The sequence below is a fragment of the Haliaeetus albicilla genome, chromosome 4 (assembly GCF_947461875.1).
Source record: "Haliaeetus albicilla chromosome 4, bHalAlb1.1, whole genome shotgun sequence".
NCBI lineage: Eukaryota > Metazoa > Chordata > Aves > Accipitriformes > Accipitridae > Haliaeetus > Haliaeetus albicilla.
In genome coordinates this window covers 40,112,078-40,130,640 of record NC_091486.1, presented here as the reverse complement: position 1 = coordinate 40,130,640, position 18,563 = coordinate 40,112,078, and the positions used below count along the sequence as shown (strand labels likewise).

General features: G+C 48.6%; 1 protein-coding gene across 5 annotated transcripts in view; it reads left to right on the top strand.

Annotated features, from left to right (window-relative positions):
- The first annotated feature begins 1,383 nt into the window (after positions 1-1,383).
- Positions 1,384-18,563, top strand: part of ERBB4 (erb-b2 receptor tyrosine kinase 4) — a 671,761-nt gene continuing 654,581 nt past the window's right edge. For 4 of the 5 annotated variants that reach the window (XM_069782036.1, XM_069782034.1, XM_069782037.1 and 1 more), the window contains exon 1: positions 1,384-1,734. In XM_069782036.1, the coding sequence (XP_069638137.1) occupies positions 1,638-1,734 (97 nt within the window). In that variant the 5' untranslated portion in view covers positions 1,384-1,637. The remainder of the gene's footprint in view (positions 1,735-18,563) is intronic. The other variant, XM_069782038.1, reaches the window with a different exon arrangement.

Below are 18,563 nucleotides of genomic sequence, written 5' to 3'. Positions count from 1 at the left end.
TGCCCATCAACTCATCAAGAGTGATAAATGGCAGCTGCTGTCACAATGAGACATTGGGGTTTCGGGTCGCTGTCTTGCTGAGACAAGCCTTGCTGAGACGCCAGTCCCTTGGACCTGTCAGGGAGGATGCACGTGTCAGCATTTCACCCCTCTGCCGGGGCGGGCGCAGCAGCGGGCGAGAGCGAGGTGGATGCTGTGGCAGCTGGGCTGGTGCTGGCAGGACCCCTGCACTGCAGCTGTCCCCGCCTGGGTGCACCTGGGGGGGTGCCACCAGGCTGGCAGGGGCCATTGAGACGGCGGGGGCCATCAAGATGGCGGATACTTGATGCGCCGATGGGAGATGCCACCACACCTCTGTGGCTGGAAAAAACATGGCTAGTCATCAGCCACTTCAGTGCAAAGTGCACCCACCACGCTGAGGAGCGAGCTCCGCGGTGCCACCGCCCCACCCCGTCGCCCTTAAAACCGCCCCCTCCTTTCCACCTCTTCCACCCTAAAGCTTTCCAGTCGCCCCACCTGAGCGCTGGGTGCCGGCAGCCCCCAAATTTACCAGGGGCTGGGCTACGCCGCGGTAGCACCCGGGTGTTGAGGGGTGCTTTGGGCTTCGCACGGAGGTGGGGAGGCGCGCAGGGCAGCGAGCACCCGGGAGGGTGGGTGCGGGGGGGCAGCACCCAGGAAGAAGGGTGATGTGCCAGGCCCCCGTCTGGATCAGGGGTCGGGGGGGTCAGCCCAAAGCGGAGCGGAGCCTGAGCGCGCTTCACCGCAACCGCCGACGCTTGTCACGCTTCGCCGCCCGGGCTGTGCGCTGCCACGGGACGGCGGGAGGAGGGGGAAGTTCCCATTGGCGGCCTCCCGCTGTCCCTCGGGCCGCGCGCGCTCACACGCACCCAGCCGCGCTTTCTGCAAGCTCCGTCTCACGCGCACACACGCACACACGCGGGCAGCTGCCCCGATTTTTTAATCCCCCCCCCCCCACGGGAAAGCCAGCGCGCACAGGCACGATCACACGCGCGCAACCCCCTTGGCCCCCCCAGCCTCCTCGGATTTTCGGCGGGGACAGTGAAAGCGCGCACCGGCGCGCTCGCGAAGGCGCGCGGCAATGCCCGGCGTTTGCACCGAAAAGTGGCACGGAGAGAGGGCGCGCGCGCGCGCACCTGCCCCTCACTTTCGCCAGGAGGGAGCGTGAGGGCGCGCGCGCGCACCCCCCCGCCGCCCCGCGCGGCTCCGCAGGTGCGGAGGGTGGGGGGGGCGGCGCGGGGCGGTCCCGCGCGGCGCCGTCCCCCGCCCGCCCCCTGGCTCCGTCCCGCCGCTCCTCCTCCCTCCCTCCCTCCCTCCCTCCCTCCTCCTCCTCCTCCTCCTCCTCCCGGTCCCTCCGCGCCGCGCCGCTCCGCTCCGCGCCGCTGTGCTCCGCGCGTGCTGGCAGCGCAGCGCCCCGCGGCCGGCAGCGGCGGCCGCCCCGTCGGCGCCGCGGCGCGCCCGCGGAGGGGCGGCGCTGGGGGCGGCGGCTCGGCGGCGGCAACTTTTGGGAGCCGGCGGCGGCAGCGCGGAGGCTGCGCGGGGGATGGCGGCGGCGGCGGCGGCGGCGAGGCGGCGGCGGCGGTGAGGTCGGCGGCTCTGAGGTCAGCGGCGGTGGCGCGATGCCGGCCGCGGCCGGGGGGCTGCTGTGGTGGAGCTGCTGCGTGCTGGCGGCGGCGGCCGCCGGGGCCCCGCGGGCCGCCGCGGCGGCGCAGGCAGGTGGGTGAGCGGCCCGGTCCGCGGTGAGGGGCGGAGAAAGAGGGTCGCGGGGCCGGCGGAGCGGCGCCCTCCCGCCAACTTCCCCGCAAGCCCGGCGGGGCTGCGGGCAGAGGGTCCCCGTCGTCCGCGCGGGGTGCGGGAGTTTGTTCGCGCCCCGCGGAGAGGCGGGCGGGCGGCCGGAGGACGGCGAGCCCTTGACGGGAGACGGCGGCCGTGGATCTTCCGCGCGGTCCGCCGCTTCCAGGTAGCGGCGTGGCAACACAGGCTCACTTCGTTACTGTTATTATTGCTATGAGTGATAGCGTGCTCTGCGCTGGGGGCGGGGGGGGGTGTCTGCCTCGGAGCCCCCCCCTCCTGCCCCCCGAGCAGCTGCCCTTTTCCCGGCAGCAGCTCTCGGGTGTCCCCGCTCGGGCGCGGCTGCCCGGGCTCCGGGGGCCGCCCTTTCCCCGCCAAAGCACCCCCGGGCCGGGCGCCGTGTCCCCGCCGGCGGCAGCCGCGCAGGTGTCGCTGCCGCCCCGACGGGGCTGCGCGCTCCCAAAGTTCGCGCCGCGCCGGGCGGACGAGGAAGCTTTCCCCCTTACACGTAGGCATTGTATCTATAAGGTGTGTCCAAACGCTGCAACATAAACACGGGGTCGAGTGTGTTTGCGCACGGTGGAGAGCGAGCAGGCGGCTTGGAAGTTAAAGCCAGACCAGGTGCATTTTCCTCTGGCGGCGTCTGCCCCGATTTTTTAACTTTCTGCGGGGAAACTTGCAGCGTTGGCTTGATATTTTTTTTTTTTTTGGCGTCGGAGCACTGCTCTCCGCCGCCGTAGTACGGGGCTGTGCCGGTGTAGTGGCCCGGGGAGAGCACTTGGGATCGCCTCCTGCTGCATCGCGCTTCTCGGGAGCCTTTGCTGTGAATAAAACATTAAAAGGAAATCTCTTCAATCCTTGTAACTTCCTCCCCCCCCCGGTGATGCAAAATTTATGATGTTTGGGCGGTATTGGTGCAACAGCTCCTCATTCTCACAATTCAGTTTATATTTTGGGGCTTTATGTAACTGAGATGATGATATGTTTGATGAGAAGTGAAAGATGCATGTCCCGGCTTTGCTTGCCTGGTTAGGCTTCACAGGCAGTTTTGATCTTTGGTGCACAGTTTACTTTTTCTGTGTGTGATTTTTTCCTAATCCTTGAAATCAGGAGGGGTGAAGCGCTGGGCTGCTGCTGCTGTTGCTTTCCCTTACCTTTTCTTTTCCTGCGGTTTGAATCAGTAAATCCCAGCTGAAGGAGCACTGTGTTCCTTGTTTCACAGGCTCTGGTTTGCCATACCTTTTTGCCTGCCTCGCGTTTACATGCAGGTTCTCTCTTCCCCTGACTTGGTACTTTTCTGTCTCAGACTTTCCCTGTAGCCTGCCCCAGTTTCAGGCAGCAGCTGTCCCCGCTGGGCTGCTCCCACGCTCTCCAGCCCTCCTTCCCCACCGTTCGGATGTGGCTGTTGGGGTGGACGACCACAAAGATGCTCCCTCGCTGGATTTATACCCCAGTGAAAATAAAAGGCATTGGTCCAGGGTCACTTGCCTGCCTTCCTGTTGCCTCCTGGGAAGCCTTCTGGATCTGTGCTGCAGAAAAGCCTCTATGCCCTGCACTGTGCAAAAAAGAAAATCCATTTATTAAAATAATGGGGTTGGAGTGACGTTTTCTATTTGGAGGGGTTTGGGCACTGCTGTGGGCAATGCAGCTATTAATGATTGACTCTTGCTGCTTGGCACTTGCTGAAATAGTGAGGCGGGCTGGACAGGTGAGCCTTGATTTACAAGTATTTAGGCACCCCCCCCCCCCCCCGAATTTGGGTTGTCCTGGCTTTTGGGGGCGTTAGGATGGGGCTCTGGCTGCCACCTTCACTTTTAGCATATCAAGGGAGATGATGATGCCTTCGCTCGTGCAAGCAAGCTATTGGCCAGACTTTTGATTTCATTATCCCGTGTCTGTTGGTTAAGATGTGAATATGTGAATACATGGGGGTTTTTTTATTTCTTCTATCTCTGGGCTCGGGCATATAATGTTTGCACTGCACAGCTCAGCAAGGGTCATGTGAGCCAAACAGCTTGGGCTGTTACCTGGAAGCTGGCGAGTCTTTGTTCTGCTTGGAACTCGCTGATAAATAAACTCCTTTTTCTGATATATGGGGCTGTTGAGTTGTTAAATAATTACAGCCAAATTAACTTAGCGCTGTTTGAAGTATTCAGCTGCTCTGAGAAATTAATTGTACTTCAGAGGTTTTTGCAGCATGGTTTTGGTTTTTTTGGTTTGGTGGTTTTTTTTGTTTTTTGTCGCCCCCCCCTTTTCAGTGAGGAGCTTGTTCAGGCTGATGTATGGGCAAGCTTTAATTTCATGCCACTGCTCCTCTCTGGGCCATGTTGGATGGGACATGCCACATGCCTTTGGAGAGATGCAGCTCCTCTCTTTTGCAGCAGCCCTCTTTGGCACCTCTCCCGTTTATTCCGCCACAATGTCTATTTGATGGTTAAAATTAGGCTGAGCTCCGAGTGCCTTCGCAAAGGCACGATAAATATTGACTGGGAGTTTCAGCCTGTAGCTGCCATCAGATGACTCAGTCCCTGCAAAGGGGACGTCCCGTCTCTGCCGTTTTACCAAGGGGGAGTGGGGGCTGTTATGGACCTGCATCTGCTGGGAGTCCTGCCCCCCCCCCCCCCCCCCATGCATGTCTGGCTTCAGGGCTGCGGTGGGGGGGTCTGTGGGGAGGTCTTTGCATGGTAGCCAGGGCAGGCTGTCACTGTCCCTGTGTGTTCCCTGAGGGCACTGGGAGCCAGTGCTGCGGCAGGGCAGAGGAGAGGAGACTGGATCTGGACGTGCTCTTGGGGCATCCCCAGGGAGCCTGGGGCAGCTTTGGCACTGGGTTGCACCGCGCAGCCTGCGTGTGTGCACCTGCCCTGCCGATACCAGCGCTGCAAAGTGCCTGAGTGACTTGGATGTGACTTTTTTTAAGAGATGGTAATCGATGTGTATGTGTATGGATTCTGGCACCAAGAGCTGTGCTTGTAATTAACATGAATACAGTAATAATAAGGATCTGAAATACATAACTGTGAGTAAACCAAATGAGACTTGGCATTAGCAGCTCATGAAGGGAGAAGCCCTTCTCCTGAACCTGCACGGTAGCGAAGTGGGATGGGTAGCAGGGAAAACCACATTGGTTCTCCTGCGAGCGTGGCAGCGGAGGGCCCAGCATCCTGTGGGTGCGCCGAGCTGAGCTGCAAGTGCTGCTTCGCACCCCAGACCTTAATTTGTAATGCTGAGTCGTTCTGAAATGTGCCCTTAGTTTTTTAGCAGGGAATTAGCCACAGCCCTTAATTTACCTACATGTTTTCTTCTAGTTTTCAGAGGATATTAGAGTTATTTCTATTTTTTTTAAGTTAATTTAAGCAAACCACAGCAAGTTCACTTGTGCTGTATGTGAAAGCGCAGCCTGTCATCAAGAGCATGCATGTGCTCAAAGGCTTTATGGAGAAACATCTTCATGCAAGTCACTGCCAGAGCTGGTGAGCTGCTCGGGTGGGTTGTGAGCTTTTGCTCGGGTGGGATGGGGCGCATCGGGTGGCGTGCCTGCAGCCTTGCTGTGTGAGCATCTCTAGGTGGCAGCAGGCCCCAGGAGCTCCCAGGCAGCAGGACATGCATCTCAGAGTTGGAGATGAGATTTCCCAGGCTCTGGTCATGCTGCTTAGCACACCTCCATACTCCTCTCCCGGGCCAGGGAGCAGTTTTTTGGGTGCCTAGAAGGGAGGGGGGGGTGCAGGGAATTGGCCGTCCCTGGAGTCCTGTCCCCACCTCCCATGCCCTTGCTTGCGGGATTGGGGAGGTGTAATAACATGCTGGGATAGTAACTCAGAGACTATGAAGTGCTTCAGATGAGCAACCAAAGGAGCTCAGGTGACTTCAAGGAGGAGTTAAGGATGATTTGATCATACTCAGAGGTGCTTAAAACTTGGAGCAAATTTCTAGGTTTATGTTCTAGAGGACTCATTAAGCTAATCCATAAGTCAGGACGAGACTGATGACTGGGTGCTGAAAGTGAACAAGTTCAGACTAGGAATGAAGTGCATGCTCTTAATAGTGCAGTAACTGTTGTGGCAAGCTGGGAAAGAAAAAAGAAGATACCCTGTCACTCAGCACCATTAACTGAGATCAGATGGTCCTTCTAAAATACATACACTTCCTCAAAAGGATGGTGTAGCCCATAGGTTTCTCTTTTTTTTTTTTCTTTTTTAAAAAATGTTCGTTCTGGTCCTTTACTCAAAATGCAGATGCTTTGGCACCACAAGGAACCCTCACTTGATTTCTTTAGGACAGTAAGAGTGAGCTGGCACGTGGTGGTTGGTATGGGGCAATATGATGGTTCCCTGGAAGCTTCTGAACTGGCTTTGTGTCCTGCCTGCACAGATAGGGGTTTAATGCTGTGGAACCGGACGTTTATGCTCTTAAGACTACCAGTAAGCGATGGCAGCTCTGTAGGAACAGCTAAGCCAGGTCTGTCCCTGTGGACTCTGCTGCTCTCAGTGTGCTCAGGCAGTTTTGCCAGGAAAGGAGTAGGGGTTTGTTCCTGGGATTTACTTTTTGCTGTGGCATGAGCAAAGGCAGGAGGAGGTGACTGCAGCTGGGCTGTTTCCCGTGTGTCACACGTGTGCTGACAAGTCATCGGGGTGTGTGACAGGCTCTTGTTTTCACTGACTTAAAGGTTTTCCTTTTGCAAACAAGCACAGGCTGCTGGTGGATTTTACGCGTACCCACATAGCTGAAGCTGAATTATCCCATGGGAGTATTGGAATCTGCCAGAAAGATTCATCATTTCAGCAACTTTAGTTAATGTTTGTTTAGCGACTTCTTTCTTTGGATGAACAGTTTAAGCCGTGCTCGGTGGCAGCTTCTTTGTGATGAGCTATGTGTCCATGTGATAAATGGTCTCATTTCTGCACTGTCCGCTACCTCTGCTGGGCATACGGGCACATGCCAAGCCTCCTGAAGTCTTTGAACAGCTGCTGGTGTATATATATCTTTTTTCTTTTTTTTTTTTACCCTCTCCTCAGCCTGCCAGGGAGACTTGTCCTTCTTCCCCCTTTGCATAAAGGGGATGCAAAGTCCAGGACAGATGAATAATTGCTTGTGCATCAGTGATACCTGAGGGTCTGGCACTGGCAGGTGTTTGGACAGCAAAGTCTGTAATTGAAATTACAGGAGTGCATACTAGTCACACTGTAAATTTGTACTGTAAGAATACCAAGAACATAAATACGTACAAGGAATAGAAATTCATACTGTAAGGGTGTCAAAAAGTATTTTTGTTTTGCAGTGGTAACTGCTTTTTGTTTCTATGCCTGAAGCCTATAAAATCCAGCTCCTGACAACGGAGGAGGTGTGAAAATAAAGTAAATAAACGGAAAGTAAGCCCCAAACTTTTAGTGGATGCAGTTCTTTTCAGAGCTATAAAAAATGATCAGTCATCATATACTGTTTCTGTAAAGTCCTTTTTAGAGATTTCTGAGATGCACTCATTTTGTGTTTGGTTCCTCTTTTTCCTGATCTCTGTGCAGCTAGGTGTACAGTAACTGAATGGGCATTTATAACTTGATCGTTCTTAATCTTTTCCTAATAAATCGGTGTTGCACCATGGTCTCTTGTCACATGGTGACATGACTCCTGTATCTCATTACCAGCTGGTGTCGAGCTTACAGAAATCTTCCAAAAACCCTTCTGGGTGGGCACTGGTCTTGGGGACCAGCCCGTAGCTGATGCCGGGGGGGGTGAATCCTTCTTTCCCAAATCCTTCTTTCCCAGCGGTCATGGCTGGTTTCCAGCCATGCCAGGGTGATGCTGCTACACTCTCGCCTCTAGCAGCATTGACGCACTCCACCGAAGGTGGGGAGCCTGTTGTGTCCCTGCTGGTATGTGGGGTGGCACCTACCTGCTGTAAACCTCAGTGCCTCTCTTTTTTGGAGTGTGTACCAAACCATGAGTGCAGCCATGAAGAGAAAGAAAGTCAGGGAAATGGGGCCCGGCAGGATTTGGGGAGGGCATGGGCCCTGAGGCAGAGCTCAGCCCTGTGCAGGCAGGTCTATATCCCAGGCTGTGCTCCTAGCCTGGCTGGGGAGGATGCTGAGCTGTGGGACATGCTGCTGACAGGATTTAAATTCATGTGGGGAGGCTATTGTGGCACTGCAGGACATTATCTGACCCTTCGCCCACAGCTGCTCGACTAAACTGCCTAATAAATGTCTATTAAGAGTTGTGATACCTGACCTCTCTCTTTTTTTCCAGCACACCCCTGAGTTTTGTGACATTGTGATTCATGAAGGAAATGGGTCGAGTCAGAGGGAGGTTGAAGAAAAAAGCTTGCACGTTTTAAAAAAATAACCCTCTTCTGAACAAAGTTGTGTTATGAATAAGTTGGAAAAGCCCAAAGCTCTGTGAAATAGTGATGCAGCCTTGGCCGTAGCATCGCTGCAAGAGAGCACACTACTCCTGTGTCTGGGGCTGGTGATGATACACTGGGTAAAGCTCTGAAACCTGTCCCTGTCCTACTGACTTTTGGCATGGCTTGGCTCCTGCTGCTCTTCTGGGCCTCTCCAAATAGTGCTTCTATGCCTTTGTCTCCTGTTTTCCCAAGAAAGCATCTCCTCTGGGGCATGCATCTCTCGCTTGTGCTTGCAGTTTGGTGAGGTGCCTGAGCAGATATTGCAGACCTGCTTGCACACTTTACATTTAAGCATGCACTTAAATAACTTTGGTGTGCAGAGCTAAACGTGCCGGGAAGAGATTTGCTTGCTTGAACCCCAGCGAGCTGCTGAGGACCTTCTCCTGTGGACGTAGCTCCCATGGCAGGAGCTGGCAGTGGCGGGATGGAGCCGTTTCGGTGCATGGACCAAAGGAAGAAAAATCATCACGCTTAACTTGATACACATTCTAATGTTCAATTTCCATTAATTGAAATTACATTGAAATATCGAACATTTTAAGCATAAAAGTTTATGTACCATGGTTAGTATGCTAATGGAATGTTTTAGTAATCTTTTAAGGTTCGTGTCGCAGCCACATGCAACGATAAGCATTTGTTTGTAAGAGTTATTTTGCTTTAACCCCTTTTCTAGGAGTGTCCACATACTGGTGACTGTTCATTGGCTGCACTGTGGCTGCCATCCAGCTATAATTTTAAGATTTCTTGATGCACTATGCAAAATTGAATTGTGGATATTTTTGCTCATTATCTTTGGCAGTAAAAATGTATATATCTAAATTTAAATTGCTGTTTGCTGAGGATGTGTGACAGTATTTAGAATTCAGTATTATTTTATTATCTCCTTGAAAGGATAAAAAAAGGCTCATTTATTTCAAGAGATATTTCTGCAGCATGTAAAAATACCAGTGAAGTAGCTAACGTTTTCCAGTTGTTGACTTCAAATTTAGCAACCATTGTCCCTGTTGATATATTTGATGCTCTAAAAATGTACTTGCCATTAAGTAGGAAGCTGAAGTGATTGGTAGGCAGATAATATTCTTTAGTAGCTATTAATAATGCTCAGAGGACATACGCATTGGAGTGTATGGAAAAAGCCATGGAATTGGGTAGTAAGGAGGCAAAAATAATGTATATATCTCCTTTATTTGAAAGCTGCCTTTATTACTCTATGTACCACAGCGATTGCTGCCTGAATTAGCACATCATGAGCGAGAGAAACTGATACGCAAACAGAATAGTGTGCAGCTAATTTTGTTTAGCAAATTGAGATCTGATCCTTGCTATTTCACGCCCTCTGCGAGCTGACTCAGTCGCTCATCGCAGCGTCCCGGTGAAACACCTGGGGACCCGATTCTGCTGGGGGCTTTGGCGGTGTAAGGCAGGAGTTGTTCCCCCCAGAGCCAGCGGAGCTCACAGGAACAAGGGAATTAATATCCCATTAAGAGAAAATGGAAATTTTCAAAACAAATGTAAAGCCGTTGCAGCTCTTCCCTCTCTCCTTTTGTCTGTTTCTTGAGCCAGAGGAGGGCTTTTGTGCCGGTGCTGATGTGCCCCCAGTTGATGGAGTTTCTCCCTGGATTTGTCTGTGCGGAGGGTTTCTCTTTGTCTCCTAGGATTTTGAGCTGCTCTTAAAATCACGCATGTTTGGGTCCTCTTGTGCAACATGTTTAAAACTGCTGCTAGCTTGCACAGCCGTGCAGCCCTGGTGTCACCCGGGGCTGTATTTTGTATTGGGAAGATCGTATTGGAAAAATGTAAAATTATTAGAGTCTATAAATAGTGGTGATTAACTTTTACAGCATTTACATTGCCCTTGTGCTGCATAACACACTGAAGTCATGAGCTAGATTTGCTTCTAGTGTTGCTTCATGTGTCACTGTGAAATCTTGTTATGTCATGATATAACAAGCAGCTGCTGTGTTGATAATGCAGTGCCTGCAGCACAGGTGGGGGGATTCTTTATGGAGTTGCTAATGACTGTAGCAATGCTTTACATTTTCTGTGGCTTGGTCCAACTTCTTAGAAAGGAAACAAAATCAGGTCTGTGCTGAATGTTTCTGGCTGCCCAAGGGTTTTGGTGTGCAGCTTGAACCTTTAATAAAATAGCTTCTTAAATAGCCTTTTGTTAGCATTTATTTTCTTGTAGTAACTAAAGATTGGGGACAGAAGGAGAGTGCTTTGTTTCTTCTTTTTTTGGGAGATTTACAAATAGATTCACACAGTGTTATTGGCCTCAAATTTCTTTGTGTTAATTTTATCCCAGGATCTTGGAGTTGTGAGGATCTCAGTCTTCACATAAAGAAGAAAAAGCATCTTTAGCTGCTCTGTGTGCAGAGAAAAGTTAAAACTCCTGTAGCTTAAAAAAATGGGAAGAAATCCAAGAATTGTTTTTATAAGCCATGGTTTTAAACTCATTTGTAAGATTTTATGCAGGTGCTGGTTGACTTATGGTTTTGCAGTGTCTGGCAAATATTGCTGGTGACTTTGGAGGTGGAAACATGGGTTTATTAAGACTCTTAATAGCTTTAGTCCAATTGCTGCCATGACATGTGTTTAAGGCATTAAAATACGTGGGTTATGCCTTATGCTAACAGTAAAGCAATTACTGGGTAGGTGTCCTTTGATACTGGAAAATGATCTTGCCAAACTTCTGCTGTCAGCTTGAAAAATCTCAGTCTCGCTGAAGACCCTTAGAAATGAGAAAAAAGCATTGTGAATAGTAACTTTCTCCAAGTACAGGCCATATGAGAGTGCCTGATTTCTGTAGGTCCTGTCTGTCCCATTTGGATCCTGTCCATTTAGGCAGAAAGCTTCTGCTCCAAACACTACCCATGGCTTTGCTGGGTTAAAAGTGTCAAAATTGTCCTAGGTCATGCGAGAATTGCTGTGATATGTGTTTCCATTTGGGGTTTTGGGTCTAGCCTGGCTGTTTTTTGCAGTGATGCGATAAAATGACAACAGCTACTGGTACATTCATGACTTCAGTGTTTATGAGCATGCTTTTTGGCTCACTGATGACTGGGCTCTTCTTCCAATGGGGGCACTTTGGCACTGGGTAACCCTTGTCAGGTTTAGATTTGGTTGTCTTGCCTTCTGGGGCCAGTTTAAGGTTTTTATTGTTTGTCCTGAGTCTCAATGATGCCAGTGTCTCCCCTGGGCATGGATGGTCTTTAAGCACGTTATGGAGGCACTGCTGCTTCTGGCTCTTGGAGGGTGAGCTCTGGAGCAGTGCCAGGTGAGGGGGGGGGGGGGATGCGCTCCTACCTGGGTTGTTGCTCTTGATGTGAGCTGAAGTGCCGGGGTTTTTTTGGGATCCCGGCTAACTCTTGCAGAGGACGCCTAAGATCGCTGAAGCTCATCTTATGTGTGTTTCTTGAACCAGTCGTTGATTAAATTCGCTGAGAACTTGTATGAACTGGAGCATGCTTGTGTTTTGAGGAATACCTGGAATAAAACCCCTGTTTGTTTGGTGGCACAGGCTCAGAGGCTTATTTTGCCAGGTAAAATAAAACTTTCCTTGGGAGTCAAAAGTATGAGGTGCTAGAACAGCATCACTTCTCAGATCACACAAGCCTGACTTAATATAATATTAAGAAGGGTGTATCTGGGTGCCAGGTAATACAGGGCCTCAGTGGCACGTAGAGATGTGATAGAAATAAACATAAGCAGTAGATACCAAGGTACCAGGGAAGGGTGGAGAGAGGAGAAAGTGCTACTTCGCATCCTCTCTGTGGTCTAAATACAGGTGTGATAGATGAAATACAGGCTTGAGGGTATTGGAGTTGCTGTTCCCCAGGTCTCTGCAAATGTATGTATGGCTCAGGGATCATGACATCAGGTCTTTCTACTGATGTGCATCCTGAGGGAGCTGGCAGTTACTACCTTGACAATAGTAATTTTTTTTTTTAACACTCCATTTCTTTCCCACCAAATTTGGGTTTCCAGCAATATGATTACTTATGGATTTGTAAGTCAGAAATAGCTTGGTAATTGCTATATTTCTTTGCCTGAAGTAGCAACAAGTGTCTTAAATTTAATGCATCATCCACATGGAAATTTGATACTTGGCCAAAACTTGAGGACTCTGACAGTTAAGGAGCTTTTGGTTGACATGTAAAATAGAGACTTGTGGATGACGGTCATGGGGAAACTGATGGTCTTTAGGATTATTCCATAAAAGAAAAATATTCGTTACGATTGGTTGAAAATACTTGAGGAAGATTAAGTTTACGTGGAAACCTCTCCTTAGAGGTCAGCAATGCAAAGGCCTGGGACATTGACTGCTTGGATCACATGCAAAAAAACCTGTGCCACCTCATAATTAAAAACCTGGATTTTGTGTGATCTTCAGGGTCTGTCTGGTGAAACCACACTCATGAGCTGCTGACTGGCTTGCTAATAGTAGGTTTCTTTTAATGTGCTTCTACTTTGATTTTCCTCCCTAGAATACAACCTAAGTAGCAAGAATGTCCCAGAACAAGTCTTCCTCTGAAAAAATTACAATAACAAACTTGCCAGCATTTCTGATGAAGATATCTGGCATGTTTGTACAGATAAGTGTGCCTACATTTATTATGTGTTTTGATGTAAATCGCAATTTAAAGGACTACAAGTTGCCACAGAGAAACTTGTGCCTCAGTTTGGTGGGCACGTGCTGCTTTATGCCAGGGTTACATGATGCTCTTTTTTGGGTAAATATGCATTTCAGCATGTTTTGTCAATATTTGGTTTTGAGTCAGTAGGTCTGGATGACTTTGCTTCAAAACTACTCAATATCTATTTATTAAATACAGTGCTTGTGTTCAACAGAAAATGTAAGACCTAATTTCAAAATTAGGGCCACACAATTATGCAGTCAGGTAATCGTGCGTGTAATTGCTTGCACAAATGGTCAGTTAGATCTGTAACTGTCCATTTGTATGCAAAATTAACCAATTTTTTCAAATTGGGTTTTGAATATTCATGGTAGAAAACACAGCTCTCTAGAGATGGCTGCATTGTTGCACCTTTCCCTTCCATTGGTGTCCTCCCTTTGCGAGCCTTGTGCGTTTTGTCTTTGCTTAAATGTTAGTAACAAGCCACTGGAACTGAAGGAAAAAGTGTCTTTTCCCTCTGAAACTTAATACGTATCGATATACTTTCAATGGGTAAAAAACAACAAGCATCTGATGAGAACTGCTTCTGAAATACAGGTTGTGGCACAGTAGTTCGTTACTGTGCAAAGGGCATGCTAGAGGCTTTGCCCAATTGGTGTGGATAAGCACCAGATAAATAAAATACGGAAATCCAAAAGCCACTTGCAGGTACGTGGAGGTGTGTAGTGAGCAGGTGGCAGGTTGAACAATAAAGCTGTGGATGCAAGCGCTCTTTCAGCTGCAGGTGAGTGAGCACAAAAGGTGCTTCTCTGTTTTCAGCCATCAGCAGTTTGTTGCTGCCTCCTGCTAGGGATAGTACTGTCCTCCACGGTTGCTGAGTGCAATTCTTCAATTACTCGTGCAATGGATTTTAATAACATTGCAGCTGAGGTTGGTAATGCTATTGGCGTAATGCACGCAAGCAAAGCAGCGGGGAGGAGTATGGTGGGTAGCCCATGTGCCAAAGGCTTACTAATTTAAAGCCAAAGGCGGAAGGAGAAAGATGCAATGCTGAGGAGTGATGTGACTTACCCACCCGTGTACAAACCGGGGGCCAAGCCAAAAGCAGCATTGGGCTCTCCTGAGTAAGTCTAGCAGATTTGGGTTTTGCTTTCGCTGTGGCCTTGTGCTCCGGATCTGTGACAGTTGTTAAAAGGGCCATGAACGGTGGTGCCTGTGTGTGTGTATTAAATTTAAGACCTACTAACATACACGTAACCTCATTGTTCTGGACTTCACTGTTTTGAAAAGATGTGATGTGATGCTTTTGCAATGGTAAAAGTGATTGTTCAATTGTATATTTATATATATATTTACACATACACACACACTTAAGAGTTATTTTTGTTGTGTTGTTTTTGTCTGGTGTGCTGCCAGAACATTTCTTTTCAATGAAAGAATTCAAAGCCATAGCTGGAGAATCTGTAGAAATACCTGCATTTACTGCTTTGCAGTTAGTGCAAGCTCTTGTTCATCTGGTACGGTCCCTAGGTGCTCACATGAGCAAGGTTTTTGGTCTCTCTGTGGCCGTTGCCACTCTGTGTGTTAGGAAAAGGGGAATTAATGTAATCTCCAAAAAACCCCAGAATAATTGTGTAAATGGCTGACGCGTGTAGGCTCTAACCCCGAGATAGGTGGTGGTGATTTGTTATCAAAATTTGGCGCTGCTTCCAACGAGGGAGTACTTCTTTGTGCCTTTACAGAAGGGCGTGCACTTATGCATCTCTCCAGACTGGGGTGAAGGAAATACTGTTGTCCAAATTGCTCCCAGAGCAGGGAGCCACATTCCCATCCAAGGCATCATCCGACTGCACCGTGCTTCCCAGTGCAAATCTCTAGGGTGTGCCTGTTCTAGGGCTCGGTGTGGCAAGTTTCTCATGTGTGGGAAGGCAGATTTGGCAGAAATCTTTAGGATTTTTTTTGTCTGGGACCCCAGAGGTTTGAAACTCTGAACAGGAGAAGCCACAGGCTAGCAAAGCCTTCAGGCCTGACCTGGGGCAGGGGGGTGAGTGCAGCTGGGCATTATAAATTAAATATATCTTTAAAAAAAAAAAAGTACTTTGGATGGAGTTTTTCCTTGCAGCTTCAACAGCTGCTGTGCCCCTGTGCTCGCCTGTGGCAGGATGGGTGCTCCCATACAAAGTGCCCATCGCTCCTGCGTAAGTGGGTTGAGAAGCAGAAGCAGTTTCTCACGTGTACCTCCTCATTAAAACCTGGCCCTTTGAGCACGAACCCCCTGACTTTCCCTGAGAACTAGCTGTATTGAATAGTTACCTGCACATCGGTTCTGCGCTCTGTGCTTTCCAGCACTATATTGTCCAGCCGTGGATGCATCTGCCCTCCTCTTGGCGTGCTTCTGCCACTGTGCAGGAGAGGGGTTATTTGGCAGCCCTGTGTGGTACCTCTGCTCCTGCTGCTGCGGTGCTCCCTCCCAACAAGGGATTTTCCACAAGGAGTCACCCAATGCACACGTGGGATGGATGCTTTCATCAGAGGGTGGAGTGGCACCTTGGTTTCACACTGGGTTGTCTTAACCAAAGCAATGGCATGCTGAGCCTGGGGAGGATTAAGCGGGAGCATATTAAGGTCACTATTTATTCCTGAGCGAGAGGTTTATGTCCTCTGTGCATATTAATTTCACAGCTTGGGACACGGTAGAAAGGAGAGCAAATATGAGTGCAAACATGTTGGGTAGCCTTGGCAATTGAATTGAAAGAGGGAGCTCAGAGTAACAAGCTGCCTTTCCCTCCTGTGCTGCATTAGCACGACTGCTGCAAAAATGGTGGAAAGATCCAGGCCTGAAACTCCCAAATGATCAACGTTGTATTTGCATTTTGTTTATGCCTGCGTAGCATTTAATTCATTTTGGCTGGCATTTGTGGGAGGTTACGGGCAGGTTGCCGTATGCAAAATTTGCATCTTTCATGTCTTAAATGCGTATAAGCCAGAGCTCACAAAACCCTTCCTCGTGCCTTCCCGGTAGCTTTGATGAAGATTACACATCCACAGAGGATAAAGGAGATGGCATCAGAAAAGCACAGTTTGTAGTTGAGCTGCAGCCAAAAATACAGGTGAAGGGTTGCCCCTGAAATGACATTTGAACAAGGCAGCCGGGAGTGGTGTTGGAGCATGTGAGGCTTGTTGAGCTCTGTCTTGGTCCACTTGAATAAACTAAAAATCCTTTCACTTTTTGTGGGGTGTGCGGGCAGTCCTTCCAAATTTGAGTGCAGGTGATTGCATTTTCTTTATACTGGTGTGTAGAAACCCATCAGCCTCCTGCTTTTGGGGAGGATGGGACCTTAGTAGGGGATTTTTGGGCAGGAGCTGGTGGCTCCTTGGTGGTAGCTGTGGGGTTGGTGTTGCTGGACCTCATGGAGCATTTAGACATCGCTGGAAAGCCTTTTGTGGCTGTTGGCAACCACCAGCTCGCCTTTCAGCTGTTGGCACTCTGAGGATTGGGAAACACAGTCTTGAAGACTGGAAAGCTCTCCAAAGGCATGGATTTCTGGTCCATGGTCTCAGTTCAGGCTTATGTGATGGACAGCCTTTTAAGTAAAGGTATAAATCCGTAAAGGATTTTGGGATAGGAAAGGATAAAAAAAATGCACTGCGTAAATTTTAGTACTAATTATATTATCAGCAGAAGAGCTAATAGCTATCCTTGCTCCATAGCAACTGCTATGCTGTTACAGCTACTGCTGCGAGAAAACACAGATGAAAGGGTTAAAGTGTGTTATACAGTGATAACTGATGTATAGGAGGATGTAGGACTGCTCTCTTTTGAGCTATGTATTGGTCCTGTGGGTGAGAGTTGGCTGTGTGACTTACAAGCGCTGTGGGGTCTGTGGGTTATAGGGCTTGACCCCATGGTGGGGGTGAAAGCCAGCCCCATGGGGAGCTTGCAAAAGCCTTTTTGCATTCATGTTTGGGTTGCTCTGCCTTCTCCTGAGTCACAGCTGCAACTTCCACAGCCTTTGGTACAGACTTGCTTATCTCTTAATCTGGCTGTGAAATAAAATATTGGAAGTGAATTAAAAGATCTTTTTATTAAGGCAGTTCTGGATTACTGTTTGTGACCTAAAAATAGGCTGTGGATATTCGTGATTTTTTGAGGCATTAGCCTACCTTTAAAAAACAAGTAAGGAATGTGGTATTTTATACACAGCTCTCAGCGCTGTATGAAAAAAAGCAGACTACAAAGCACAGCACAGGAAAATTGATTTATCATCAATTTATTGCTTGGAGCTCTAGGCAAACTCATCTCAAGACAGAACAGAGATCTATAAAATCTTTTCATCTGAAACTATGAATTAAATTGGGAGGAACTGCTGATGAGAGACCAGAACCAATCCTTAATCCAGATAGGCTTTCAGGAACAGGTCTCTTGGTGCAGCAAGGGGAGTTGGAGGGATAATGCTGATTTACACCAGCTGAGGATGTGGAGCTTAATTTCTTATTACCCTATTTCTTTCCTTATTGTGAATCTGGCTTACGCAGGAGCAAGCCTACAATACTCCCCGAACCCCTCCTTGATTTCAGTATAAATTTTCCTTTCTTCATTGGTGTGTCTTGTTAATCTTGCAGTTTTCTTTTCCCAATGTGTACTCTTTTCTTCTATTGTGTGTGGATTCTTAAACCTCCTAATAACGGGGTAACTTGCCTTTTTCAGCAGGAAGCCTCTGAAAACAAGCTGATGCATCTCCATTGTCAGATTGCTATATAAATAAATAAAACCTGTTCATATCTTCCCTTCAAAGAAGTGAGTGAGACAATGCTAAAGAACTCTTTTCCCTGCTTTTTTTTTTTTGCATTGGGGAGGGGAGAAAAAAAAAAGGTGTATTATGTCAGCGACCTGTAATAAATAGCACTGCAATGAGAAGCGACAGCCTCATTCACCTTGCATCCATGCAGAAATAACTAAGCTCTCTTCCCATGCCTTGGGGAAAAAAAAAAAGAGAGAAAGAAGGGAGTTAAAAGAATTGACCTTGGCTTGCAGTCGCTCCTGTACTACCAGGGAACAGTCTACCAGCAAGAGATTGAAGTTTCGCTGGCTGTTCTTGCAGGCGGCGTATTGCCTGTGTTACTGCAAGCTATTCAGCCTAGAGTGCATGAAGTACGGTCCGCATCTTTCTCTTGCTGCCTGAAAGTGTAGTTAGCTGAACTCTTAATTGGCAAAAGACAGAGGTTTGGAAGGCTTAAATATTTTAATGGGAAAAAAGGAAAGAAAGAGCGGTTTATACAATAATGAGGTACAGTGTAGTCAGACCACTTCTCTGCAAAGTTATTTTTTGTGTCCTTGATTTGTCATGGTTTATTATGAAGTTAAGCTAATTTGGAGGCTTTCTTGTAAGTTGAAGTAGAAACCAAATTAAAGGGGAAAAAATGTAAAAGGCCTTTAAGAGAGCTGGTGGAAGACAGACTGATGGAAACGTACTTTTGTACATCTTTCTTTGTAACACTTTTTGTTGAATCTGTGGATGGTTTTCTTCATTGCTTTCTCATTAGGGTATTTGATTTTTGAAGTTTGCAAGAGGCACTGGAAAAAAAATGTTACTTTGTTAGGGTTACTATGTGTTGGGTTTGTATCAGCAGGTGCTTCCCCTTTCCCTGTGCGGACTCTTTGTCTCTTCCTCTCTGTGCTGGGATAGCAAGAAAGTTTCTAGGGGTTGGGAACTGGGAGA